Raw genomic sequence first — 27,864 nt, forward strand, 5'->3', positions numbered from 1 at the left:
ACTCTAAGCTGACAAGTCCTTGTACCCATTAATGCCGAGTGGCATATTTTAATGTCTTGGTATGATGCAGCCGGAATCGAACCCGCCACCTTCCGCTCTCCGGATGGATGCTTTAACCACTACACCAGGCTGTCCTCGCTGTTATTGCTGAAGTGTGGTAGATTTTCTGAATGGGGCCAAAGTGTGCTTCGCTTGTTGACACAATGGTAAGTAATTTAAACATTTGTTGTCCTCCGCTCCCTTGGAGGTTGGGTTTGATGTACCCACAGTCAGTTTGTTCATATGTATGACTTATGAATTCAACTTAACAGAGTGAAATGTGCTTTGCATTTATACAGATATTGTATTGCACACAGAGATTGCTGTTTTCAGTTTGTAGCAAAATAAGTGTATTAATAACTGGTTCAAAATATTACAACCATATTCTTCCAGCCACATTGGACTACGATCATTATCAGGCAACAGTAAAATTTGAAACTGGCACATACACACCTATTAAGGTGAGGATTCCTAAACATTTGTGTGGTCATAGAGTGCAGGTCACAAATCAGGTGAAGTTAAGTGAATGTTGGTCACGGAGAGTCCTTGGATGGGTGACCATGTCTGGCAACTCGACTCCTGGGACATCTGTCCTGACCCACCATGAAGCACCTATGTGGTCAAACCTTAGTAAGTTTGTTCAAAATTGCCTCTGTTCACCCAGCAGAAAAGGGTACCCGGTGGTATGTCATATGACTATTAACTTGGGTTATCAGGGTAATAATGTCCATTTTCTATGCGCTTAGAGCATGTCCCTGCATGGTACCCCCTGCATCGTGGAGTTCAGCGCTATATAGGTGGCCAATTATTATTATTCAAAAAACTTAATTTGATCACAAAACCATGAAGACCTTTATCAGTACTGTTTATCATCATCATCCAGTACTGATTATCATCATCATCCAGTACTGATCATCAACATCATCCAGGACTGATCATCATCATCAAGATTATTTATAACCTCTTTCCAGTTTGTGAGCAATACAAGGGCAGATAAGTTCATTATAAGGTTGATTCTTCCTGGTTGGTGCAAGGCTATTCTGCCACACACGTTACTATTTTCCAAAATAAAAAGGCATACAATGTCATGGACGCTCTGTGCTGAAACTACAACTATATTGTCCTAAATATCAGCTTCCAAGTAGTGTTAATTTCACAATAGGTGACCATGGCCTAGTGTTGAGTATGAAATGGAATCCTTGGGTTGAAACGCCCACTTTTGAAGATATATTTATCAGTGCATTCTTTCTTCAGATTTTGCTCTTCATAGAAACAAACCTTACCTCTCATGCCACAGTAAGAGTTGTGAATGTGATGCACAGGTGTCAATAGTCAAAGATCTTTATCATGTTTATTATGCATGACGGCCATGTAGTGTCAAGTTGAGGATTCAATTTTACGCTGCTTTTAAGCACTAGATTACCCCACTGCCCCGGGTTACAGTGAAGTTTGATGCATAGGGCCAGCTGTGCTTTTCTAACTCGCTTCATGAGAGAAAAGCTTAATGTGTTGAATTCATCGTTGACTTGAGACCTTAATTATGTGTTCCATTAGTTTTTGGAATCATGATATTAAAGCGAAAAAATACCAGTAGATTTATCACCTATGTGATTCATGAATAAATGAAGGCAAAGATGGTCAAGTGCCAGGATTTCAGTATGTCATATCGCTGACCTGACCTGCACAAATTGTGTTTACTCTCCAGGAAAACACAACAGATAAAAGTAGATTGTTAGCAGTCCACAAACTACCAATCATTGGTTACCAACTTACAAAAATATTCATGCTTCTGCTTCCCTGAAAGTATTTCCCTCACTTTTCATTTGTATATGTACCCTTGACAGAGATCCTTGAAGAAACAAGCAACACGCTGTTTGTAATGGTTAACATCCAGAGGCAATCACTGCCACAACTTTATTACTGTGTATATTCAGACAGCTATTGCTCAGGAAAGGATATGTAGACAGCAGTACCCAGGTGTACATGGCATAGAAAGGTTCTATGCAGCAGCTCTGTATACAGTACTCAGGTCCAAGTGACAAAGATGTTATGTGTACAGTACTGAGCTCCATGTGACAGGTTCTGAAGACGGTAGCACCCAGCTCCAAATCAGATAGAGGTTCTGTACTCTATACTCAGCCTTATGAGAGTGAGTGAGTTTTTAGTTTTACACTGCTTTTTGCAATATTGCAGCAATATCACAGTGGGGACACCGGAAATTGGCTTCACACATTGTACCCATGTGGGGAATCGAACCCGGGTCTTTGGCGTGACGAGCGAATGCTTTAACCACTAGGCTACCCCACCGCCAGCCTTATGTCATGTGACATACAGGGGTTAAGTGTACAGTACTGAGCTCCACATGACAGAGGTTATGTATACAGCAGTACCCCTCTCCACGATCACACTGACTGTCCTCAACATTCCAACAGTGGACGCCTTCTCTACATGGAGCTGTCATGGTACTGTTTTAACCCAGAGAAGATACTCCTATTTCCTTGAGAATTATCTAGCTATTCATTTATGTATAAATATTCCTTAAGATACTTCAGCCAACAATTAACAAGAAGCTACAACAGTGAATTTACCAAAAGTTGCAGTTTAATATTCAGGGCAGTGTTGTACAATTTTTTAAAAAAGCCATTTTTATCAGATTCTCCTTCGAACAATTCCATAGAGACCTGGTGTTCTGTGGGTCCACTTTTATCGCTACCTTTATACTATTTCTTCAGGCAAGCTCATATAAGTTTACACATTGCGGCCATTTTCATATAACTTCCTGAAATTCAAGTACTTTTCTTGAATAAAACCTTATAGCAGATAGTGACAGTTCTTTTTGATGAACAAGAATAAGTCAGACTAGCCAGTCTTTATAATCCTGTCTTGTAAAGGTTGACAAAGCATGTTCTGCAAGGCTTGTTGAGTTAGTCAAGCACAGGAGAATCTGTACAAGTTGATGTAGCAGTGACAAGCATCTCCTCCAGTCATTTGGGAAAGATACAAATAAGTTAAGTAACACAAAAATAACTTACAAAACCATGGGCTAAACATACAATATAACATGAACAGTTTTGTGTTAATGTACAACACATTAGCAATATTGACTGCAGGGGATTACTGCTGCATGACTGATAGGTATACCGAGAGACTCATTGACAGAACAGTCTGATGTTACAGAGAGACTGATGGAGAGAGTACAGGCTGATGTTACAGAGACTGATGGAGAGAGTACAGGCTGATGTTACAGAGAGACTGATGGAGAGAGTACAGGCTGATGTTACAGAGAGACTGATGGAGAGAGTACAGGCTGATGTTACAGGGAGATTGATGGGCAGAACAGGCCAGCTTAACAGGGAGACTGTTAGGCATTATGGGCAGACACTACATGGAGACTGATGGGCAGAACACAAAGGAAAAATTATAGGGTGATTGATGGGCAGAGAAGGATAGAAATCTGATAATTTGCTCTCAACATTTCACTTACCTCTACAAACACTTTGGACACCTTAATGCTGATTTGTTCACAGGAAACTTGATTACTTAAATTATGAGGTACACCCCACCCAAAAATTCATTCTGAAAACGATATTTATTCTCTTGTTTTGCCCTGCCTTTTCAGAACATTTATCAACTAGATTCGGAATATTATTTGTACCATTACAAATAGAATATACCTTGTCGAAAAACTCATAACAGCATATACATTACAATAGGATCGAACTGTTTGCTTGGTTTAATTACTATCAAAAACAGGAGAAAAAGGGTGTGTTGCGCCATCTCCCCCATTAGCCACCCTGATCTCCAAACCTGAGGAATTAAGATTTGTATCCACCAGAGCTTGTGAACTGGGCCTTTACTGCCAACTTATACATTTCAGTTTGTAGCAGTTACTGATACCATGGCAACTCACTCTATATACAGATAATCTCAGTTATTCTTCATCCCTTTTCAGGTACCAGTTCTGTATGAGGCATGTTTTTTCCATAAATGGCAACACACTTGCGCAGCCTTTGATGAGACAGCATGAAGCTACAGTATCCATGGCAACACTAAGTTACCACAATTACAAGCAGGATTCATTCGCAGACATTCACAAAATTGAACACACAAACATGCCAAGAGCCAGCAATACTGTTTGGTTATTTATCTTCAAGATAGATATGCCATTTGTTCAGATGTGGACACTGTTGCAGGTTGTCTCCCTTCTTGCAACCTTAGCCTTGGACGAAGGGAGGCAACTCAAAGTGATAGTGTCCCACCACTGGCTTGATGAGAGCGTTCTCCCCAATAATGGTTCAACTAGAGACTCATGTGTTACGTTTGACACACCTCCTGAAACTGTATTGTCTGTATAGGGATATCAGAACTAGGAGCTGAGATTCTGTGCTCAATTTGTCCATTTCGTTGATGACCGTATTCAAATTTGATCCTCAGCTCGCCTATCCGAGACCGTGGTAAAATGTCGGGTATCCATTCGATTATGAAGGGTGTGGGATCTTTGCTTTCTCCACTGATATTACCTGTAACCAAAGCAGAAATCAATATATATAAGTATTTAATGCAACCACGACTCACTACCTTTGTCAATTTGTCAATTTGCTTTCTGTTGTGTTGCACAAGAAATAGATTTTGTTTCTACATGTAGACATCCATTATGTAGACATCCATTATAACATCAGTACAATAATATTCCAGGATCTAACTGGCCAAGTTACTATGTGCCATGGCACTCACTAAGCATGTTTTCATGAAGCTTCCACAGAAGATCCAGGTTAGAAGTGGTCTTCAACAACCTTTGCTTGTTATAAAAGTAACTAATGGTCAGGCTTGCTGATTGGGTTGATGTATGTCATAGATTGATGCTCATGATGTCAATCACTGGATTTTATGTTAAGACCTGATTATAGACATTATTGCAGTTTTATCTATGACTTTCCCATTGCACCTCTATTTATGTTGCTTCCTGTTTAATGACTTACTCAGCAATATGATACCAAGAGGACATTTCCCTCTAAATAATCAAGTCTGAACCAGAAAACCAATGATTGATATCATAAGCACCATCATATGCCATCTAGATAAAGTAAATGCAATCAAACAAGTCACTGAGTCCTACCAGCCTACCTACAACCTTTAACCTTCATCATTGGCTGTAGGGACATATTTGAAACGTGAAACCCAACATCCTTTCCAATGTCCCTGGCCCAGTTGACCACCTTACATACCAATAACCCTGCCATAGCAGTCACAGAACAAGCACACTTGATATTCAGCTGATGTGATGACTTACCAACTTTGAGAAAGGTCTTCAGTTCAAATGGTCTGATAGGAGTCTGTGTTTTTCCCTTGAAAGAATCATCAATATTTTCCACCTGTACTTTAGGTATCTCATACAGATCAAATGTCCCATCCCTGTTCTCCACAAAGTTCCTTGTAATCTCCAGAGGCATCTGTAAAACGTAGTCAAATGGTTAAGGACTCAAAAACAATTTAACAAGACAAGAGCGTCATTCTATACTATGTTTTCCTACAGAAAAACAAAGACAAACATCCTGGTAAATGCTTTGAGCAGTACACATTACAAGTTGTAAGAGATATTATCATGATCTTTGAGTATCACCTGAATGTAGTATCAAAAGAACCCAGGGGTGTTGGTCACAGTTGTTGACCATTTTTACATGAATTTCTAAAGAACAGGTATGAATTCAAAACCATGACAGTATGGCCTGGTTTGACAAAGGGAGACAACTCTGTTGATGTGATGTACAGTAAGCTAAACCACCAGAGATAAACAGGTCATAATCCCTATATTGTAGTGAAGAAACAAATACCTTATGTCTGAAAGAAAGTTATATCTGACGAGTAAGAAGCAAGAATGTCTATGACTTACTTCTGGTGTGTCAAATATCTGCTTGACGTGGAGTATGTTAGTGATATGCCATGTGTATTTGGTGAAGGTGCCCAGTGGGAGGGCATCCTTCCTCACAAAGCCAGTAGTGTAGTTGGGCAAGCGTTTCTTGCGACTTCCAGCTGAGATTCTTTGTTGGAGACAGTCAAAGAACACTTGCGGTGCATGGAACACAAGGGGCTCTGGGTTACCTGAAGACATAGTTCATCAATAGTAAAATACTTGGTGGAGTAAATGTCTGGTAGCAATGCTGTTTTGGACAGGAATTCATTTCTATTATACACAGGGTTAAAGTAACTGAAGCAATAAATAACCTATGTGGATCAGGTCGGATATCACTTCATGCACATCAGTGTATTGTTTACATCATTTGAACAACAATGTTGATGTCAGTCATATCTTACTGTGACATCAGAAAATTGTTGATGAGATCACGATCAGTGCAGTGTTTGCTGTCTCACGATTAACAGGATCATTTTGTGAAATCAGCAAGACACACTTGCTAGTGCAACAATCTCGTTATATCACAGAATGTCAGCTTAGTGTGGGAGGAAAGCAGGTAGTCATGCATCCTGGATGTTTACTACTTCAATGACAAGGAAAGCAGGTAGTCATGCATCCTGGATGTTTACTACTTCAATGACAAGGAAAGCAGGTAGTCATGCATCCTGGATGTTTACTACTTCAATGACAAGGAAAGCAGGTAGTCATGCATCCTGGATGTTACTACTTCAATGACAAGGAAAGCAGGTAGTCATGCATCCTGGATGTTTACTACTTCCAGCAGTAGTCATGCATCCTGGATGTTTACTACTTCAATGACAAGGAAAACAGGTAGTCATGCATCCTGGATGTTTACTACTTCAATGACAAGGAAAGCAGGTAGTCATGCATCCTGGATGTTTACTACTTCAATGACAAGGAAAGCAGGTAGTCATGCATCCTGGATGTTTACTACTTCAATGACAAGGAAAGCAGGTAGTCATGCATCCTGGATGTTTACTACTTCAATGACAACAGAGTGTTAGAGAGTTTTTGCCGCTTTTAGCAATATTCCAGCAATATCACGGCAGGGCACACCAGAAATGGGCTTCACACATTGTACCCATGTGGGGAATCGAACCCGGGCCTCCAGCATGACAAGCAAACGCTTTAACCACTAGGCTACCCCAGTCCCTTTGAACAACGGAATGGAGCTGACAACCTAAGTAACATTATCAGTGGAAATCTGGGATTCTCATCCCAATCTAAGGTTTGCATAATGAGAATCCTGGTGTCTTTGATGAGTGGGTCATGAGTGGGGAGTGGGTTTCCTACAGCGGTTCAAGTAACATTACCATCAAACTGGTAGTGCATGGTCTGGTTGATCCTCTCGGTGACGCTAGCCAGCCACTGGTGCCAGGTGATGATGGTCTGAGTCTCATCCAGGAACGGGGTCTGGACTGGAACAGCAACACAACTCAGTGAATGCTCCCTGGCAATGTCTGTGACAATGTTTTAGCACGCAAATGAGACTGGCTCCAATAAACATGAATGTGATATTGATGCATGTAATTAGGTGCATAGGTTGGAGCCCTCCTTATGTTGCATTTACAAAAATGTCTTTGCAAACCGTGTATTCAATGAGTGACGTTTATTATAGAAATAGCTAGGTCAGACTGAGTGTCAGAGCAGATCAGCCAGTTAACACTGTCTTAAAAACAAAATTGGAGGTGGTTATCTTAAGTCTGTCCAAGAATATTATTGGGAAATCCACACCCTCAACATCCTGGACATTCCCAATAATGTCCAACTGCTACTAACTGTAAATAATGCAACATTTATAGAACTACCTACCAGGTTTCTTTGGAGTCGTGACAATGGTCTTCACAGTCTGCTGTGTCTGCTGTTTGACAGGACTGGCTTTCTTTGGTGCAGGTGTACCCTCCTGCAGTGTGAGCAGTGCACTGCTGGCTTGAGCTGAAAGTACACAAGTCTTGCAGGAAATATTTTGTACACCTCAGAAGACTAAACAACAATGGACAGCATGTGTTTGTCACTAACATGGCAATGTCCCCCGCCCCAGAAGAATGAAATGTAACATAATTACTAGTTTTTATCTTTTGGTCACAGAGAAGAATGTAATTTTTTAAGTAAAATTGATATTTTATACTTATCCTGACTCATGATCTTTTGCTTATATCCCTTTCCCTTGCGAATGGTAGTGGAACACTTGAATCCCTTGTAGTTCCCGAAGCGCATGTAAAAATACACTCGCCCACGAGTTACCTCCCTTTTCCCGTGCAAACAGTTATGTGACCAGCCCTACTTGTCACTCTCTCCTGATTTTTCCGCCCATGCACCTGGATCTACTGTTGAAATCCGAAGTGCTTCCAGCAGGGAGGTTGGGAGGACTTCTCCTCATGAGTCAGGATAAGTATAAAATATCAATTTCAATTAAAACATTACATATTATTACTTATCCTGACTCATGATCTTTTGCTTATAGAATCCTATGGATTGGTGGTGGGTCAAGCCACTTTGTGGATTCAACAGTTGTCCAGAGATACGTCCTGTATCCCCCCCATGGGAGCTGCATAACGGCATTTCCTATAGTCCATTTGGCTCAAAAGTGGACCGATGAATTGCAATCTAACTCAAAAACTAATAAACATAACATACTCAATGAAACCCTGATCATAATCAAAACATCATACCCACTCTGTGAGGTTTTTGCAGAATTTTTGTCCTAAAAATAATAAAGTTGTTTAACAAACTATCATTAAAATATTGACACAGTTCACTGTTTGTTACGAGGGAGGAGTCCTGAGAAAGGGACAGCCAGGTGTTCGAGAAGCACGTTCACAGCAGACAAAGTTATTTATTCATTAACCTGTGCTGTGCCGTCTCCGTCTGTTCTCGGTGTGAGTAGCTCGAAGGAAGTCTCTAGAGGTTCGTAGGCATCGCTCATGAGATGACGTAGAATTACATTCAGATCCCAGGCTGGTGCTCTTAATTTCTTTTGCTGGTCCTCCAGTTTAAAAGATCGCAGCAGAGCAAGTAATTCTGGTACTTTCGAAAATTTGATGCCTGACTTCATAGTGATGACTGTACTGATGGCTGCCAGATATGTCGAACCTTTCAGATGTCTTGTATATCTAAGGTTTACATAGATATTCTGCCACTTGAGGATGAGAGTAGATCTGCGTAATGCTAGGGTTACAAATTGCAGGTAGATCTGCTGCTCTGGTGGAGAATCCTCTTTTCTTCAGACAGGTCTTGATACGGTCCACATGTGTGGCTGGAACAGTGTTGGGTTCCTGTGGACTTGCTTGATGTGCGGATGTCTGAGTAGGTTCGGCCATTCTGGTAGTTTGAGGGTTGGACTTCCGAGATCTTCTATTAGGTCTAGGAACCAGACTCTCGCTGGCCAATAGGGCGCGACCAAAGTCAGTTGTAGCGCTTGTGTCTGTTTGATCTTCAACAGTACTTTCGGTAGTAAGATCGGAGGTGGAAACGCGTAAGGGTCGCTGAATAGAGATAGGGTCACTGCTGTCCAGATGTTTTGCCAGGAATCGTTGCAATGGCCTTAGTTGTAACCTTCCTGTTCGAGTCAAGTCTTGTGCTGAGTTTAGTAGATCAAGTAGACATTGCCATGTTCGTAGTGTTAACGGAGAGATGACTGCTTCAGGAATCATGGCTTGTATCTTGACCCAACGATCTTCTGGGGTCACAATTCGATTCTGTGTTGTGATGAATCTTATCCCCAGTAATTGCAGATCTTGTTTTGGTTCGAACTCCGACTTCATCAGGTTCACTAACCATCCTAGTTGTGTGAGCAACTTGATTGTGAAGTTCAGCTGCTGTCTGAGTTGATTGGCACTTTGATGAACCTGTATGCCGTCGTCTAGATACAAGGTATTGAGTAGACCTCGATGATGAAGGTAGGCGATTATGGGCTTGGTTATTCATGTGAATAACCACTGAGCCGACGATATTCCAAAGGGTAGGACATTCCATCGGAAGTGCTGACCTCTGAATAAGAATCCTAGATATTTCCTTGATTCCGGATGTATGAGGATGTGTAGATATGCATCCTGGAGGTCTATGCTGGCCATAAAGTCTGCTGGACGAATTAGTAGTCTGAGTTGAGGTAGGTGGATCCTTCTGAACCTTTCCGGTTTGAGTAGATAGTCTTGGTTGAATTTCCGCATGTTGTAAATCAATCTGAATTTCACTTTGGAATTCTTCTTGGGTACTAGGAAAATTGGGGAGTAGAAGCCTGGCGTGAGATGATGTTGATCTATTCTTTCCACCGCATTCTTGGTTAGAAGCGAGGTGATGGCTTCTTGTTGCTTGTCTGCTTGCTCGTCTGCATAGTTGAAGACCATTGGTCTGAGGGTTAACGGTGGTGTGGTCTTGAGCTGCACTCTGTACCCTTCTCGCAGTACTTGTGAGACGTAGTCGTCCTCTAGTATTCCCCAATTTTGCCAGTACCTTTGTAGACGTCCACCCACTGTCGATGGTTGTACAGGAACGGCTGGGGGTGGAAGCATCCAGTCATTCCGAACCCCACTTTCAGCGTCTTGCCCCTCTGAAACCTCTGGGAGTACGTCCTCTCCCTGAGTTTCCTCTGTAGTTTCCGGATGGGCAACGAAAAAGGACTTTTCCCACCTCTGAAGTTGGAGTACTTCTTCTCCTTAGCCTTCTGGATACTGGAATATTTCGACTTGCTGTTGTACTTCTGTGAAGTATGACGAATGACGTTGGCTAGATTTTCTATAGACTTGATCATCATGACTTCCCTTGTGAGTCGTGAGTAGCTTCCTTAGCTGCTTCATCTATCTCACCTCCGAAGATGGTAGGCGCTGCCCAAGGAGCTCTAAGTAGCGGTTGGGTAAATCTGTCACTCCAGGAACACGATGCCAGTAGACCCTGTCTCCGTAATAAGGTGAGACCCGACGACGTTGAGGCCAGATGATCCGATATGAAGTATTGGTCCTTTTTCTGAGTGAGCAGAGAAGATAATAGCAGTCTATCTTCTTCCGAACTGGGGTTCTGGAACTTGTTAATCAATTGCTCTGGACCTCGCTTATCCGAAGAAGGATCTCCTCGTCGAAGTATCAAGTTGAGCCAACTTATTATCCTCCACCTTGTAGACCTTGTTCCAAGAGTCGTTAACCAGTTTTATATTTTCATCTAAGTCCGGCGCTCTCATGAAGGGGTCCATGTGATGTAAGGGGAATTTCTTCGCATTAAATGCTGGCAGATGTTGATTCTGGAATCTAGTAGCTTTGTCAAAAGATGTGTGTAGATTCGAAGGCACCTTGGATATAGGCTCAATAGGAGGAATGGTGACTGAGTCGAAGTCGTCCTTGCACATCTTATATGTGTAAATTTCATCCAATTCCTTGGAGGGAGACTCTAAGTTCAATCCATTAGCTATTCAAGCTGTAACTTCCGTATCTGAGAAGACGTAAGTCAGTATGTTCATCAGATAGTTCTTGTTCCGTAGAACTATGTTTTTCGCGAATCCTCAGTGTGCGAACATTCCTTTCGCGAATGTTGTGAGTCATCCTTTCGCGAACGTCTGTCTCGAACGTCTGCGAACTAGTTTCTCGCGAACTTCCTTTTCGCGAACCTTCTCTTCGCTTGTGAGAGCTGTGGGATGTAGATCTGGAACGGCTGGCTCTTGGGGATGGATTCCTAGGCGTTCTCGAAAGTTGAGGGTTCACAGACAAGGTTGTCGTAGAGTTAGTAGCCTTCGGCGGACCTTCCATCCTGTTCTATGATGACAGAGTCGTCCGATTGTGATGACCTTCTCGAACGTTCACGTTCGCCAACGTTGTCTGCAGATGTAGATCTGTGAGGCATATTGGGTTCGCGTAGGTCTGAGGGTTTGCGAACATTGTCAGTTGATGAGCGTTCCTGTCGTGCCTTCGCTTCGTTCCATCATGGCCATCATTTGAGTAGTAAATTGCCTCATAAAGTCGCCTGGATTGAAGTTCTGTGTTGACTGGAACTGATTCGGTGTTGATGAAGCGTTCACGAATGCTGATGTGTTGTGTGCTTCAACTTCACTGCGTTGAGAAGTTGGTCGTCAAACAGCTGGCCGCTGTTGTAGTTGCAGGAGACGATCTAGTAGTCGTGGAGCTCGACTGTGTCGCCGATCTAATAGGTACTTCAGGCAGAAGTAACGGTGGTTCATCAAACACGTCTGCCCCTAGCGGTAGGATAATCTCCTCATTAAGCAACCCTGATGAGTTGACTTGCTAGGTCGTGTTGATTTCAATGTAGACCTAGTTATGGATGCCCTTTTCTGCGTTGTGGATGAAGCAGTAGTCTTTTTCTTACTCTGAGAGGGCGTCAACTCTGTCGTAGCAGACTCTTTTCGACCCGTAACAGACGACTGCCCCTGCAACGTACTCAACATAGCACCAGAATTATTTATTTCTGTAGTAGCAAACAACCTACGGTTACCGGGTGGATCTCCAGGTTTATCAACCGTGACTTGTTGTGATGACTTCCTCACCCGAACCATGGCACGTCTATAGATATAAGACAAATATTGATTAAATTGAACATTTGATAAATCACTGCAATATGTACAACGTGAGGTGGAAGAACATGGTTTAATGCACGATGGGCATTGGGGGTGAGGATCAGCCACTGATAGCCGGTGCCTGCAAACAATGCAAGATTTCATAAAATGTAAACACGTTACATTACGATGAAAAAGTGTAACAAATTACAAAATTTCTTCAAAATTTATGATAGTTATAGCCAAATACCATACACAGCGTAATTTTGATAAATAGGATCTAAATATAAAGGATATCTGCCGTATACGGGACTCCAGTTCTCGCCCAACCATCCGCTTGGGCGAAAAGGGGGAGAGTGACAAGTAAGGCTGGTCACATGACTGTTTGCGCAGGAAAAGGGAGGTAACTCGTGGGTGAGTGTATTTTTACATCCGCTTCGGGAACTACAAGGGATTCAAGTGTTCCACTACCATTCGCAAGGGAAAGAGAGATAAGCAAAAGATCATGAGTCAGGATAAGGAAAAATCTACCTTTTGTGTGATTTATTTATCACGATGACAAGATTTTGAAAAGTGTCATGTGACCTTAAAAATAAGGTCACCCTGACTGGTCACCCAAATCGACTGGTGTCTGCGTAATCCACCATTGTAGGCTATCACCAAATTTGAAGACATTGAACACCACAGTGCATGAGATAACGCGTTAACAAGAATCGATTCCGGACATACATACGTACGTCTGCTGCTGAGTACATTGTCCCCCGTTCCATGTTGCAGTGGGGGACAATCAACCATTCTATATCATATCGGAAGAAACCATAGATCAATCCTTTAAAATAATTAAAGTGAGTGAGTGAGTTTAGTTTTACACTGCTTTTTGCAATATTCCAGCAATATCACGGTGGGGGACACCACAAATTGGCTTCACACATTGTGCCCATATGGGAAATCGAACCTGGGTCTTCGGCATGACGAGCGAATGCTTTAACCACTAGGCTACCCCACCGGCCCTAAAATAATTAAAATGTTTGGTTCCAACAAATGCAAGGTCATCTTACCCAGAGTATCATCTTTCTTCTTCTTTTTGGCAGACGTAGGACCAAGAATATCTTCCTCTGTGACGATGACCTCGAGTGTGCTGGGGTCAGTAGTGGTAAGCGTGGAACCATCAGCTGTTTGATAGATCGTGAGCACCTGCCGCTCAGTCACACTGACGCTTGGCGTTATCGTGGATACTGAAACCAGTCTCACCATGTCAAGCAAACAAACTATTGGAACATCACACATGCCATCACTCATTAAAAAGAAATATGAGTAGGTTGCAAAATAAGATTAAAGTATCTAGTCACTAAATTAGTATGCAGTTGTAGAACACTTCTGAGTACGATTTTCACTTAATTCGATGCAAACAAAAATTGAAGACATTTCCTGTTTGTACATGATGGTGAAAAAATCTTTATGAATGTGTGAGTTAGTTGTTATATCACTATGAACAGTATTTGATTTGTATCACAGGACCATCAGCTTATTTTGGGAGGAAAGGTGTAATTGATGTGTGTCTCACATAAACAATTTCAGCGATACCTACAAGTATGAGTATGGTGCTGACAAATCTAGAAATATTGGAATTGTTAATGTTATTGGAACAACCTCTTATTGTTTTCGGTGTTGCCTAAGGACACATCTATGCAGTGCAACACCGTAGACAACTGGGCCACCCTTTCCCAAATATTGATAATTGTACATATGAACATGATGAATATTGATGAAGCTGATCAAAATATGAGTCTTTTCATGATACTGATATATGCAGACAAAAACTTACAGGCATTGTCCAAGTTGACATAATGCTCAAATTCTTCTGCCAATTTATCATCACTAGCAAATGCGCAGATACAAGCATAAAAGTGGACACATCGCTTCATGCTGTCATCCTTTGGTACACCTGGTTTGAAATTCTGAAAGGATTTGTAAATTAAGTTCACATGATTCAGAAACAACATCATATGCATCATAATCATGACAACTGAGACCGATGAGTGCTCTGACAAATTAAAGGGCCACTGACCCAGAGTGATTAATGTTTCTCGCCAACAATCTAATTACGAAACCAAGCTGCAGGCTGGTCGGTACCTGCTCACTGACCGTGACGGACACAGGGACTGGGCCACTGTCCACCTTGGCAGAATTTCTTAAAGTGGGGCATTAGGAAAGGTGGATGCCCGTTATTTGAAAATATCCCGGTAGTTCTTGTCTGACTCTAATAAAGAATCCCAGTAGTGTAAACATTGTCAGACTTTCTAATGCCTGGATGGTATAATGACTGATCCAATTTGATCCTAATTCTGTGTTTTTTCTCGATATTCAATCATGTCATGTAAAAATATGATGTTTATTACCTATGCTATGATATAAAAAACACACATTTGATGTATTTGAATCTGTAAACTAAACAACCCCACCTTGCCATTGCTAAAAAATCTGAAAATTTACTTAGGTAAATAGGTATATACAGCAAATGCATATATGTATTTCTTACGCAACAATGCAGTTCCGTTCGTATCCTCAAAAGAGTGTCGGCCTATAAGTTTTTGTCAGGCAATCAAAATTGCATGCAATACAGCGATTACTACTTCCCTTCTGTAACCCGTGTTTGGTGGTAAACCTACACGTTATTTATCATCATTCACTTGATTGTCAGTTAATGAATTTATAACAGGTATAATTAGTGGTAACACAACTCAGATTACCCGACAAAGGTTCCCATTTGGCATTTCTCGTGTCTCGAGTAAATACTCAACATTATTAATTAAGGTTTGATGTGGCAAATGTATTACATCTTATGTAATATGCGCATGGAAGTGCAGCAAGAGGGATTATCAGCTGAGTTACAAAAACAAACATCGATCAAAGGATTAACCGATAACACACTGATTGATTAATTGCTTTTATCTTGCACAGTGGATTTGTCAAAAGGTAGTGTTTATGTATGTAGATTTACTAATCTAACCTGAATACACCCTGTCGTAAAGTGCCTGTGTAAAAACAACGTCCTCTCTTCAAAGGATTAACCGCCAATACATTGATTGATTGCTCATTATTGGCTAACTAAATTACTTTGTTAAAGAATGGCGGACATGATGCAATAAGTTGCCAGGTGTGCTATCTTGGGTGACAAATCAGACTCTACAATGTGAAAAACCTGAAACAATATACCATTTTTTCGCATATTAGACTGTTACAAGACACATGACATGGAGCAGGATTCTTGGTCAGCTGAAGGTGAATGGCATGTCTTTCCTTTATGTGGATATTGATGGATACATTCCTCGTAAAAGGTAGGATAACCTGACATTGTTGCTGTAACTTTAAAATGATCTGTTTTCATTTTAATATTTGCATTTTGTTTTTATTCATTCGTTGCAGCATTATGCAGAATCATTTTTTCGCCGTGAAGTGTAATAAGACAGCATACACTAGGTCACACTTGGGGCGTGTGTGTGAAATAATACATAATCGATGTTGGCAATCTATAAAATGTCTAGATATTACAGTCATGTTATAAATTAACAATAAGTATAAGCATATCGTGTGCATTTTATTAGTATTCAAAATGCATACAAAGATGATAATAAACTAATGAGGATTATAAGACAAAATATAAAGACGTACATTGACTTCGTTACTTTTCAGTCCTGACATATTTCACCACTGGCAGATGGTTAAACTTCAAAATGTTTTCATTTGTTATCAAATTAATGAAGATGGAAATATTACCGAGAAAAAAAGATCTCCTCTTTTCTTTGATCAATCTATACTTATACTATCAATTGCGCATGCGAGTAGCGCAGCAGAGGTCACGAACCAGTCAAGAATTATGGGATATCATCCGGGTACTCACGGCAGAAAAACAATAACAAAAGCAACAACCAGTCCACGGAAATTGCTCTGGATCAGTGGCCCTTTAACCCTTGCAACTTACAAGTTATAGCCAAAGGGTTGTGACAGCCACAAATTAGTCATGGTAGTATCATAAAAACTAAATAAACATCTCATCAAAAAGGATTTTGTACACAAATTCTACACTTAGTCCTTGGATCCTTGAACGGAAATAGTGGGGACAGATTCCAGACAAACCATATTATGATGAATATTTTCCATATCTCCAACAAACTTCATCATGTGTCACTCACATTAGTATAAGTAAGTCCTTAAAGTGTTTCAAAACCAATGATTAACAGCAATAATACCTTATGGGGAAAATTCTTACCTTAAATATCTTACAGCTACATTGAAACTTGTAGTCTGGTGCGTTTCGGTTTCTCGATGTCTCAAAGAAGGCAAAATGAAGGAAGCCTAGTGGTTGTTTGGGATTGGGTTTGCATTTGACTACCATGATATTCTTAGTGACTCTCTGTACAAGGGGACCTGTTGTCTCGGTGGCCAGAAGCCAGATTGCTTGCTTTGTTTCATTTGAGACTTGAAGGGAATTTAGTACAGAGTTCTTCAGAGTGAGGGGCTGAGCTTCAGCTGTGCATTCAATGGCAGCTTTGATGTGAGCACAAGGTTGATCTTGTTGGATGTTGATCTGGTTTGTGTTCCGACTACATGTGTCCACATAGCACCTTGCTGCTGTAGCAAGCACTGAGGGATCTACCATTGTGGCTGGATTCCCATCTAGATCTTGAACTAGTGGTAGTTGTACAAACCCTCGGTAGTCAGGTCCTCGATCACGGAGTCGCACTGAGAAAACCTGCACTGTTGAACCAGTGATGATTTTGACTGCATCAGCACTATGGCCCCTCTTCCGTTCCTTCTCCTTGAACACAACATCACAAGCCTTGTTCTTGCAACTAATCCCCCTAGTGCCATTATAGGTTCCACATTTAGGACACTTCCGTACACCTCGTAAAGTTGGTTTCCCAAGATCTTCAAATAGAAGTTTGATCTTTTCCTGAGATGCCATAACTTTACACCCACCTGAAAAGGATACTTCACTGTCATATGTAAAGAAATAAAGTTGTAGCTACTGGCACAACTAGTTCACAATCAACCCTGTTGTCACAATAATTTAATGTCCAAATTGAAACATTATCAAACAATAACCTTCATACATTTTACATATTTATGGTTATGCATGACAGAACCACTTGGCTCCATACTACCAAGAACTACTCAGTTACCCTCTATCAGTCTCAGAGTGAGTGTGAGAGTTTATTTTTACACCACTATTTAGCAATATTCCAGCAATATCACGACAGGGGACACCAGAAATGGGCTTCACACATTGTGTCCATGTGGGGAATTGAACCCAGGTCTTCGGCGTGATGAGCAAACGCTTTAAGTTAACCACTAGCCTACCCCAAGGCCCTATCACTGTCATTGCTGTTGTTATACAAGTGATAAAACTTTGAACAGTAGTTCCGCATAACAGGTAAGGTTAAGGTATATGCAATAGCAAAGGTGATGCAGAGTTTAGGTCAGTTAGAATGGAGCACAAACAGGATTTATGGTAATCATGGTTATGATTGTAATTTGCATGCAGGTTCATCATTACTTCCCCTTGACAGTGATGGAAAGGGTTTTGCTGATGTGTGGGTACTGATGCTGCAGGGTTTTAGATGGGGTCTTTTTCAAGATTGTCACCCAAAATTTGTAATGTAATTTGTTGTTTCAAATAGGAATGTCAAAATAGGATATAATCATGGAAGAGTCACAATGCCATCTGTCTGTAGCAAAAGAGCTGAGCTTATACATCAAACTATAATTCAGGTTTTACATGGATTTAGGGAGAATAATGAATTTTCTACAAGGCGATGTGTAGATTGTTGGATTGACCTCATCATGAAATGGTTTAGTTTTGAAATCTGAACTCGAATTGACATGTCTATACTCTTTTAAAAGACACCATAGTGTTATCACAAGGACTGGCATACCTCAAGACTGGTACACTGGGTAATAAATATTCATCCTTAAATGATTCATTATTTGTCTTATGACAGTTATGTAGAGGATGCATGTGCACGATTAATGTTGAACACCTGACGGGGGGGGTGTGTGTGTGTGTGTGTGTGTGTAAGGGAGGGACCCATTAAATTGCTCAAATTTTCAAGGGATATTAGACGCATATCTAAAATACACTTATCTCATATAATTTTATACACAATATAATGAAACTACCACAAGGTCTATGTTGTTTCGCCAGTATCATTGCATGATAGATACCTTTCACTTCTTGAGACAGTAGTTTACCAAGCCGTGTGTGGCGGGAAGTAAACAATATTTCGGTTGATAAACTGACCGTTAGATAATAGATTAATTAAATAAAAAAACAACAATTTCACTGCAGGTAATACGCTTTAAAACGTAGGCTCCAAACCGAACATTCAAAGCATAGCACTAGTCTTATATACACGATGGTCACTACCAATGGATGGATCGGTACTTATACACAACCACAAATGCGTATTTATTGACTTAGGTCGCGTTTGTTGCTCGCATAATGCGCCAAAATCTGAAGCGCTAAGTTTGCGTTGCTTAGAGGTGACGGATAGATAATCAGATAGTTAAATACTCACCAACTATAAACACAGACTATTTTGATAAACAAACTCCAAAAAGGGATGAACTGAGTCCATGTCTCCAGTCAAACTGTATCTTTGTGATGGGTAGCCATATTGGCTCCTTCCTCGAAGAAATGAAATGTCGCAGCTTCTGATTGGCTGGATTTGAGCACATGATATGAAGTCGTCATTGATTGGCTAAGAATAAATGCAAGGGAGCATTTGTTGAAAGCCATAATGATTTTTGACGTTTTTGAATGATGATTGTTTATTGAAACATGCACTTTTCCACGTGTGCACTATATTGATAAATACAGTTTTCACGATATTATATTCTTATATTGCTATGAATTATTGCAACTTAAGTTCCCACAAAATGTTATTCAGTTACACCGACGTATCTATAGCAACAATTACATACGTAAATGCATATATATGTAAATGTTTGATTAAGGTGACTAATCCACTAAAATATGTTAATTTATTGAAAATACGTTCAGATCCCAGTAAAACTATTTAAAGATATTCATGAAGCGGTTTAGTAAAAGACAGGAACCAAACAGGGGAGCATAGCAGTCTGAACTATTACAGTGCATGAGTGAGTGAGTAAGTGAGTGCTATGTACAGTGGCCTTGGACGGTATTTTCGTTGTCCTTATACTTTAACGGACATTCCTCAGGTACCTGAATCTCCCAACTCACCGGGTTCCTTTTCAATTTAAATGTGTTTGTGCTATCAAAATTATATACTAGTATATTCAGGGACTAAGCGTTAGCCTATCATCTGTACTGTGGGTAATGTAGCCTTTTCTACAGATAAACATCCTGAATCTTGTATCTTTGATCTGGAATCTCAATATCAACAGATACGCTATATATCTCATTGGCGGATCCAGGGTGGGGTGGGGTGGGGTGTTTCACCTCCCACCCCCCCTTCTGAAAATGACTTAAGACCACATTGAAGATTTTTTTTTGCGTTGGCGGAGCCGGGGGGGGGAGGGTTCGATCCGCCCCCTTAAAATAAAATTTTTCTGGATCCGCCCATGTACCTTAGTCTCTGAATATATATATAATTTTGATAGTAACAAACAAGCCCATTTATATTGAAAAGGAGCCCTAGGGAGACCAGAGATTCAGATTCCTGAACCTGAGGAAACCTAGATTTGCTTTATTTAGGGCTTTAGCACTGCAGAGAAGGCTTGGCAGTGGGGAAAATAATGTGGTTCAGGGACTGTGAGACAGACTAGTCTATAGGTTGCAAAGCTTGTATTGAGGGCTTGCTCACCTTTCATTTTTAAATTCATGTGTAAGCCCGGGTTTTTCTTATATGGTACCTACGCCCCTGAGAACAGATGTTTCTCGATCGCGCTGGTATTTCTCTACCAGCTTGGTGTTCCACCTATCCATAAAATGTTTCTCCATCGCAATGGTATTCAAACATTAATTTCCATTGCGTTGGTATTCCTTAAGCATCATTTCAAGATGTTCGACAATCGAACAGATGTTTCTGTCTCAGGGTGGTATTTTGTATGGTGACTGGGTCAAAACGAGATAATATTCTACTTAAAACTGTGAGTCTAAGATCTTTTTAGGGGCGTCTTGAAACAATTCAAACGGATAAACTCGACCGCCCAGCTTTTCACGGTGGTATAATCATAGTGTTGTATCTCATATGTTCATGGCCCCTCTGAAGATGCGGGTTAGAGTTTGTCTCAGCAACCGGTGCTCGTCGTGAGAAGCGACTAACGGGATCGGGTGGTCAGGTCGCTGATCAGGTTGATGCATGTCATCGTATTCCATTTGCATAGATCGATGTTCATGTCACTCACTCAACTGTCAGGTTCAGACTCGATTATTTACCGACCGCCGACATATACCTTGAAAAATGACGAGAGCAGCCTTAAACAACAAGTAAACAAACACACATACCTTAATCAATAATGGATTGCTCTTTGTGTTAAACTGTTTTTAAATTCAGATATTTGCTGACGCCAGGGTAGAAAAAAACTTTTACGGAGCATTTCATTCTGTCAGACTGTTTTGTTTCCAATCAGTTTTAAATTTCGTTGGAGGGATACATCTTTTAGTAAACGCATAGATGAATTCTGTTTGTGAATCGGTGTTTTACATGACAGAAAGTCAATTAGGCTTTTACCATGGTCGCTGTGCGTCATGAACACCCGGCCTTCACTCAGACTACTACTTGACTAATGAATCTAAAACCAATAATTATATCTCGAGTGTTCGCGAGGATCAAAATCGATGTCGCCGCCATATTTAAAAATATATTAATGGCAATTACTCGGTAATTTCTGTTCACTGTAAATTGGAAGGGTTTTCCTACATCATAAATTCTGAACTGCATTTGAAATTATGCCGTTTTGGCAATAGTTCTAAACCTCTTTGAACTTAAATCATCTCAAAAGTCCCATTTTGATGTGCAAAGTTCTGTACCATTGTAACTGTCGGACTGAGGTAGCTGAATTTGCAGGCTTCGCCTCATGATCACATACTTTGCTCACATTATGAGATTAAACGTTGATCTCTCCTCAGCAATTAACGCCGTCTTAGTCACCAGTTTCAAACTGTAAGTCTGGATTCAGCAATAAATTGGCGCCAGAATGAATCTTTATTATATTAAGGAATCATATGAGACTTTAAGGATGATCTGAAGCCTTTTGACTGGTGTTTGTTTTAAACTAGTACCGGAAGAATGTATATAGACGCCACGCCTTTGTCACAACAACTCCGAATGTATGGACGCAAACCCCGGACATCACGGTTTTATACAGTCAGTCAGTCCTTGCTACCAACTCGAATACAAGCGCTTTACCAATTACGATGAATGTCAAAATTTTAAGTCACATACATAATTGTTTAAGTTGAACCCTGACGATCCGGGTTAGAATTGATCTTCAGTAACCCATGCCTGTCCTAGAGGCGACAGGCCGGATCGGGTGGTCAGGCTTGCTGACTTGGTTGACACATGTCATCCAAATTGCGAAGGTCGATGCTCATGCTGTTGATCACTGGATTGTCTGGCCCAGACTCGATTATTTATAGACCGCCGTCATGCATACAAACATGTGTCAAGTGTATTCGTGGCTGGATATAGAGTCGGCAGGTGTACAGACTGCATAATACATTCAATGGATAAACAATTTCTTTGTATAATATCACCTTTTCTAACTACATGTACTGTACGTATTTTCAAACGCTTTCCACATTTCTTCAGTGGCACGCCGCACAAATGTTCTGTAGTAAAGCTTTCAGTTGAAGTAAATTTAATTTATCTTGAGCGCACAAGTTAGTATATTGAGCGCACAAGTTAGTATATTGAGCGCACAAGTTAACATCTTGAGCGCACAAGTTAATATCTTGAGCGCACAAGTTAATATCTTGAGCGCACAAGTTAATATCTTGAGCGCACAAGTTAGTTATCTTGAGTGCACAAGTTAATATATTGAGCGCACAAGTTAGTATCTTGAGCGCACAAGTTAATATCTTGAGCGCACAAGTTACTATCTTGAGCGCACAAGTTAATATATTGAGCGCACAAGTTAGTTATCTTGAGTGCACAAGTTAATATATTGAGCGCACAAGTTAGTATCTTGAGCGCACAAGTTAATATCTTGAGCGCACAAGTTAATATATCGAGCGCACAAGTTATATCTTGAGCGCACAAGTTAGTTATTTTGAGTGCAAAAGTTAATATATTGAGCGCACAAGTTAGTTATCTTGAGTGCACAAGTTAATATATTGAGCGCACAAGTTAGTAATCTTGAGCGCACAAGTTAATACTTTGAGCGCACAAGTTAGTTATCTTGAGCGCACAAGTTAATATATTGAGCGCACAAGTTAATATCTTGAGCGCACAAGTTAATATCTTGAGCGCACAAGTTAGTTATCTTGAGCGCACAAGTTAGTTATCTTGAGTGCACAAGTTAATATATTGAGCGCACAAGTCAGTATCTTGAGCGCACAAGTTAGTTATCTTGAGTGCACAAGTTAATATTTTGAGCGCACAAGTTAGTTATCTTGAGTGCACAAGTTAATATCTTGAGCGCATAAGTTAATATCTTGAGCGCACAAGTTAGTTATCTTGAGCGCACAAGTGAACATATTGAGCGCACAAGTTAGTTATCTTGAGTGCACAAGTTAATATATTGAGCGCACAAGTTAATATCTTGAGCGCACAAGTTAATATATTGAGCGCACAAGTTCATTCGTATCTTGAGCGCACAAGTTAGTATCTTGAGCGCACAAGTTAATGTATTGAGCGCACAAGTTAGTTATCTTGAGCGCACAAGTTAGTATCTTGAGCGCACAAGTTAATATATTAAGCGCACAAGTTAATATATTGAGCGCACAAGTTAGTATATTGACCGCACAAGTTAGTATCTTGAGTGCACAAGTTAATATATTGAGCGCACAAGTTAATATACTGAGTCAAAAAAGAAACTTCACATTCTTTCTTCAGGGCACTATAAAAGAACAAGAGATGGTAAGATGGTTAAATTGTTATTATTTCATTGCTGAGATCTGTGTGATGTACTCGATACACTGACAGTGCCATAATCAGTTCCATTAGGCTACACCGCCGTTCCAAAACATGGGTATACAGAATGTCAAGTCACAAGAATAAAAATGCGAAATTTCTCAGTTCAATATCGTGTATGGCCGCCCCGCGCATTCACCACTGCCAAACACCGTCTCCTCATCGACTGCCTGATGCTTGTGAACACGTGGTTGGGGATTCTGCGCCATTGCTCTTGCAAGGCAGCACCAAGTTCCTGCAAATTCTGAGGTTGGTTCCTAAGACCACGAAGCCTTCTCCCGCGCATCCCAAACGTGCTCTATTGGATTAAGGTCAGGGGACCTCGATGGCCAGTCCATGACGTTGATTCCAGCGTTTTGAAGGAAATTTCGTGTCAACATCGCGGTATGCGGCCGAGTATTATCATGCTGGAACTGTAGACCTGGGTAATGAGCCGCCATGAAAAGAACGAGTTCAGGGGTGAGCACCTGGTCGCGGTAAGCAGCAGCTGTGAGGTTTCCACGGATGACCAGAAGTCGGGAACGGTTGTTCCCACAGAAAGCACCCCACACCATGCAACTTCCGCCCCGAATCTGTCGACTTCCTGTACACAACATTGGGCATACCGTTCACGACGTCGTCTCCAGACTCTATGCCTGCCGTCCGCGAATCTGAGGGTAAACCTGGATTCATCGCTAAAGACGACTCGATTCCAGTCTCTCTGGGTCCATCGGAGGTGACGTTGGGCCCACAGCAGACGTTGACGTTGATGAAACGGCGTCAATATTGGCCCACGATATGGACGTCGAGAATGGAGATTGGCAGCCCGCAACCGATTTCGAATGGTCTGTGAGGACAGTCGACCTCTAAACATCTCAGCCCTGGTTCGTGTAGCCGGCAGAAATCTGTCACGTAGGTGACGTAGGACGATTTGACGGTCTTCTGCTCGTGACGTCACACGTGGACGACCCGACCTTAGGCGATCAGAAGTGGTGCCAGTTTGTTGTAGACGACCTCGCAAGTCATACACAGTACGACGGCTGCATCTCATTGCTCTTGCGACGTCAATAACTGATCTTCCCGCTTGCAACATGCCAATGGCACGTTCACGTTGCACATTTGACAATCGTGGCATTTCAAGTACCGTTAGAACTGTGGTTTAAAAGTGTTTTTTCAATTCTTGAGGCCAATGCAAACACGTGCATATGAAGAAAACGTCGATGCGAAGATCACGTGATCGACTGCACGTGCAAAACCTGATTTGGCACTAACGTCATTTGCACGACGAATGGATGGGTTTGAGTGGGTTTTGCCAACGTTTTTCTACAGTCGAAAGATAGGGATCCCATTTCGGATACATAGATGTATCATCAGAGAAAAATTATTCATTATTTTTCAAATTACATTTTGTGAAGTTTTTTTTTTGACTCGGTATATATTGAGCGTACAAGTTAGTTATCTTGAGTGCACAAGTTAATATATTGAGCGCACAAGTTAGTATCTTGAGCACACAAGTTAATATATTGAGCGCCCAACTTAAAATAGTATCTTGAGATACATTGCTCCATAAGCAGTTCATGTTGAAGCAAGGAGGAGCGGAAACACGAGCTGATTCATGCTGATTTCAGTCTTGGGTTCCAATACAAACACATAACACATCTTCTTGTCAAAAATCATGGTATAGTATAGTACGCCACTCGAAGCGTATTCTGAGGTGTATGTCCCTCTTTCGCACCAGATACCAGATTTGCTGATGTTACAGTGAGTGAGTGAGTACGGTTTACACCGCTTTTAGCAATATTCAAGCAATATCAAGTTGGGGAACACGAGAAATGGGCTGCACACATTGTACCCATATGGGGAATCGAACCCAGGCGTGGCGAGCGGACGTTTTAACCACGAGGCTACCCGACCGTCCCGCTGATGTTTCATACTTTATTGCGGACAACTTCGACGATCTGAACAAAGACATGGTTATCGTTGATGCATCAAAAATGTATCCAATGCGGTTTAATCGTGAAACAGGATAGTGTACGGTCGTTGTTGGACCCGGATGGTGTTGAATTTCGCTCAGGACACTTGTCTTCATCGACGTGTCTATTCTTCGACTTCCTGTGTTGTTTAAACATGTTAAATAAACTACAAGACACATCCGTATACATAAGGGATTGATACGGAGGAAGTAAAACGGGGAACATGGTATTTTTGTAAGATATAAAGTCGGTATATGTGCTATAGGTGCACATACTAATGGATCAAATAAATCAGGCGGGTTTTATATCATATTGTACAGAGTTAAACTGCCATTGTACCCACGTAAGGAAACATTACTGATACATGCAAACCAAGACTACAGACTATAGTTCCCTGAAAGTGATCAACTTCACTTCCAATACATCAGACATTAGTTTTATAATTAAGATAATTAAGTATAACACTCAATGCTTACATTTTTCATGGTCATGTAATACTATATAACCATAATAAACCCGTAGCACAAAACAAGTTATCCAAGCTTTACGCTAGTGTTCATAATAATAATGTAATTTTCTGAATAAAATTGATATTTTATACTTATCCTGACTCATGCTTATTGCTTGTCTCCCTTTCCTTCCGAATGCTAGTTGAACACTTGAATCCCCTTTTGAAGCTCCCTTAACAAAAGCGGACGTAAAATCACTCACAAGGAGTCATCTCCCTCCCCAGGTTTTGGCGGGAAAAACGGCGCCACCTGTCGCCATGCTTCTCACTCTTTCCGTATTTTACAGCCTGACACACTGATTTACTGGGAAATCCAGAGTGCCGTGAGGGGAGGTTGGGAGGGCTCACCTCATGAGTCAGGATAAGTATAAAATATAAATTTTATTCAGAAAATTACATATTTTTCCTTATCCCGACTCATGCTTATTGCTTGTAGAATCCGACGGAGTTGGTGGTGGGTCAAACCACTTCTGGATTCCTTAGTGATGAACTTACGTCCTATTTACCCCCCATGGGAACTTCAGATGGCACTGCTGCTGCTGCTGATCCTTACTTCCATCTTTTTCTGATGAGTTTGGGGGGACCACAACTTGTCAGATCTGCTGGAACGTTTCTTCTGCTGACATTATGTGTGGATTTAGCATCAAGTGGAGAAGCAATCCTTCTTCGTGTAGCATCAAGTGGAGAAGCAATCCTTCTTCGTGTACGAGTAATTCTTTTACAAGTACAGGGTTTATCACTCATGCTGGTCTGTCCTAGACGTGCGCATGGACTCTAAAGCTCTCCAGAACGTTGGCTTTGCAAGTCACGTGATAAAGGGGTGAGATCCTTCTCAGCGCCTTTGTGGAACCGTTAGTTGTGTTACCACAAGAGGTCCAATTGGTGAATTCCGGAGACGTCTTCGGAAACGATGTCACTGAAGTAGTGGTTGCCAAACACCGTCTCCGACTTCCAAAAGCAGCCTTCCATTATCGTAGATATTGAGCAGTTTCCATGTAAGGCGAGCGTAGATGCTAATGCTCAGACTTCAAGAGGATTGTAGGCTCGTGGAGGCTCAAGTCCTGCTGCCTTGTAGGCTCTAAGGATGATTGCTCTCATCCAGAATGATATCGTAGTGCGTGAGATCTCTGTGGGTGTCTCCGCCGATATAGGGATGAAAAGGCGTTTGAATTTTCGTCTCCTGTTTTTAGATCTTTGTAAAAAGATTTTCAGTGCTCTGACTGGGCATAAGGATAGGTCCTGGATATCCTGTGGCCCAGGGATTGATGATAATGCTGGGACGTGGGACTGTCTGTCGGGTTGACCTGGCAGTTGATTCTTAGCTATGAAGTCCCATCTCAATCCCAGATGAACGATGTTGTGATGTGCATCAAACGTATACGTTCAAAGTCTAGAGCATGTATATCTGACATCCGTGCTGCTGTTGCCAAAGCCATCAGAGTTTTCTTTGTAAGAAACTCATAGGATGTCCTGTCTGGTGGTTCATAAGCATCACTGGTGAGAAGCTGTAGAACTACGTTAAGATCCCAAGCCGGCGCTTTAAACTTCCTTTGTTGATCTTCCAATTTGAAGGATCTTAGTAAGGCCAGTATTTCTGGTACTTTAGTCAGTTTAACACCTGACTTCTTGGTGATTACTGAGCTGAGGGCCGCTAGGTATGTAGATAGCATTGAACCTTTTAATTGTATTATTTGTCTGAGATGACAAAGATATTCCGCCACTTGAGGATGAGCTGCTTTCATCGCTGTGAAGCCTTTTCTCAAGGCGTATTTCTCAAAAGTCTGCCACTTGTCGTTTGCGGGTAGATTTGCGTAAAG

The 27,864-nt window shown here is 41.2% G+C and overlaps 1 protein-coding gene across 1 annotated transcript; it reads right to left on the reverse strand.

Moving 5' to 3' along the window:
• Positions 1–1,912: 1,912 nt before the first annotated feature.
• LOC124258433 (uncharacterized protein C2orf42-like) lies at positions 1,913–19,175 on the reverse strand. Its single transcript, XM_046692529.1, has 9 exons — positions 19,046–19,175; positions 16,738–17,447; positions 14,293–14,425; positions 13,526–13,702; positions 7,784–7,906; positions 7,285–7,389; positions 5,930–6,138; positions 5,330–5,489; positions 1,913–4,559 (listed from the first exon to the last, which is right to left on the reverse strand). Exons 2-9 carry the CDS (start codon positions 17,431–17,433, stop codon positions 4,354–4,356), a joined length of 1,809 nt encoding a protein of 602 aa, XP_046548485.1. The 5' UTR covers positions 17,434–17,447; positions 19,046–19,175; the 3' UTR covers positions 1,913–4,353.
• Between the last annotated feature and the right edge of the window lie 8,689 nt (positions 19,176–27,864).

This window comes from Haliotis rubra, unplaced genomic scaffold (assembly GCF_003918875.1).
Source record: "Haliotis rubra isolate DU_JTF1 unplaced genomic scaffold, ASM391887v1 Scf693, whole genome shotgun sequence".
Taxonomy (NCBI): domain Eukaryota; kingdom Metazoa; phylum Mollusca; class Gastropoda; order Lepetellida; family Haliotidae; genus Haliotis; species Haliotis rubra.

Coding starts and splice junctions, on each gene's coding strand:
- LOC124258433 (XM_046692529.1), bottom strand. CDS start 17,433: ATGGCATCTCAGGAAAAGATCAAACTTCTATTTGAAGATCTTGGGAAA. Junction 14,426..16,737: donor GTAGCTGTAAGATATTTAAG/GTAAGAATTTTC, acceptor AAATCCTTTCAG/AATTTCAAACCAGGTGTACC. Junction 13,703..14,292: donor TGTCAACTTGGACAATGCCT/GTAAGTTTTTGT, acceptor GACTGGTTTCAG/TATCCACGATAACGCCAAGC.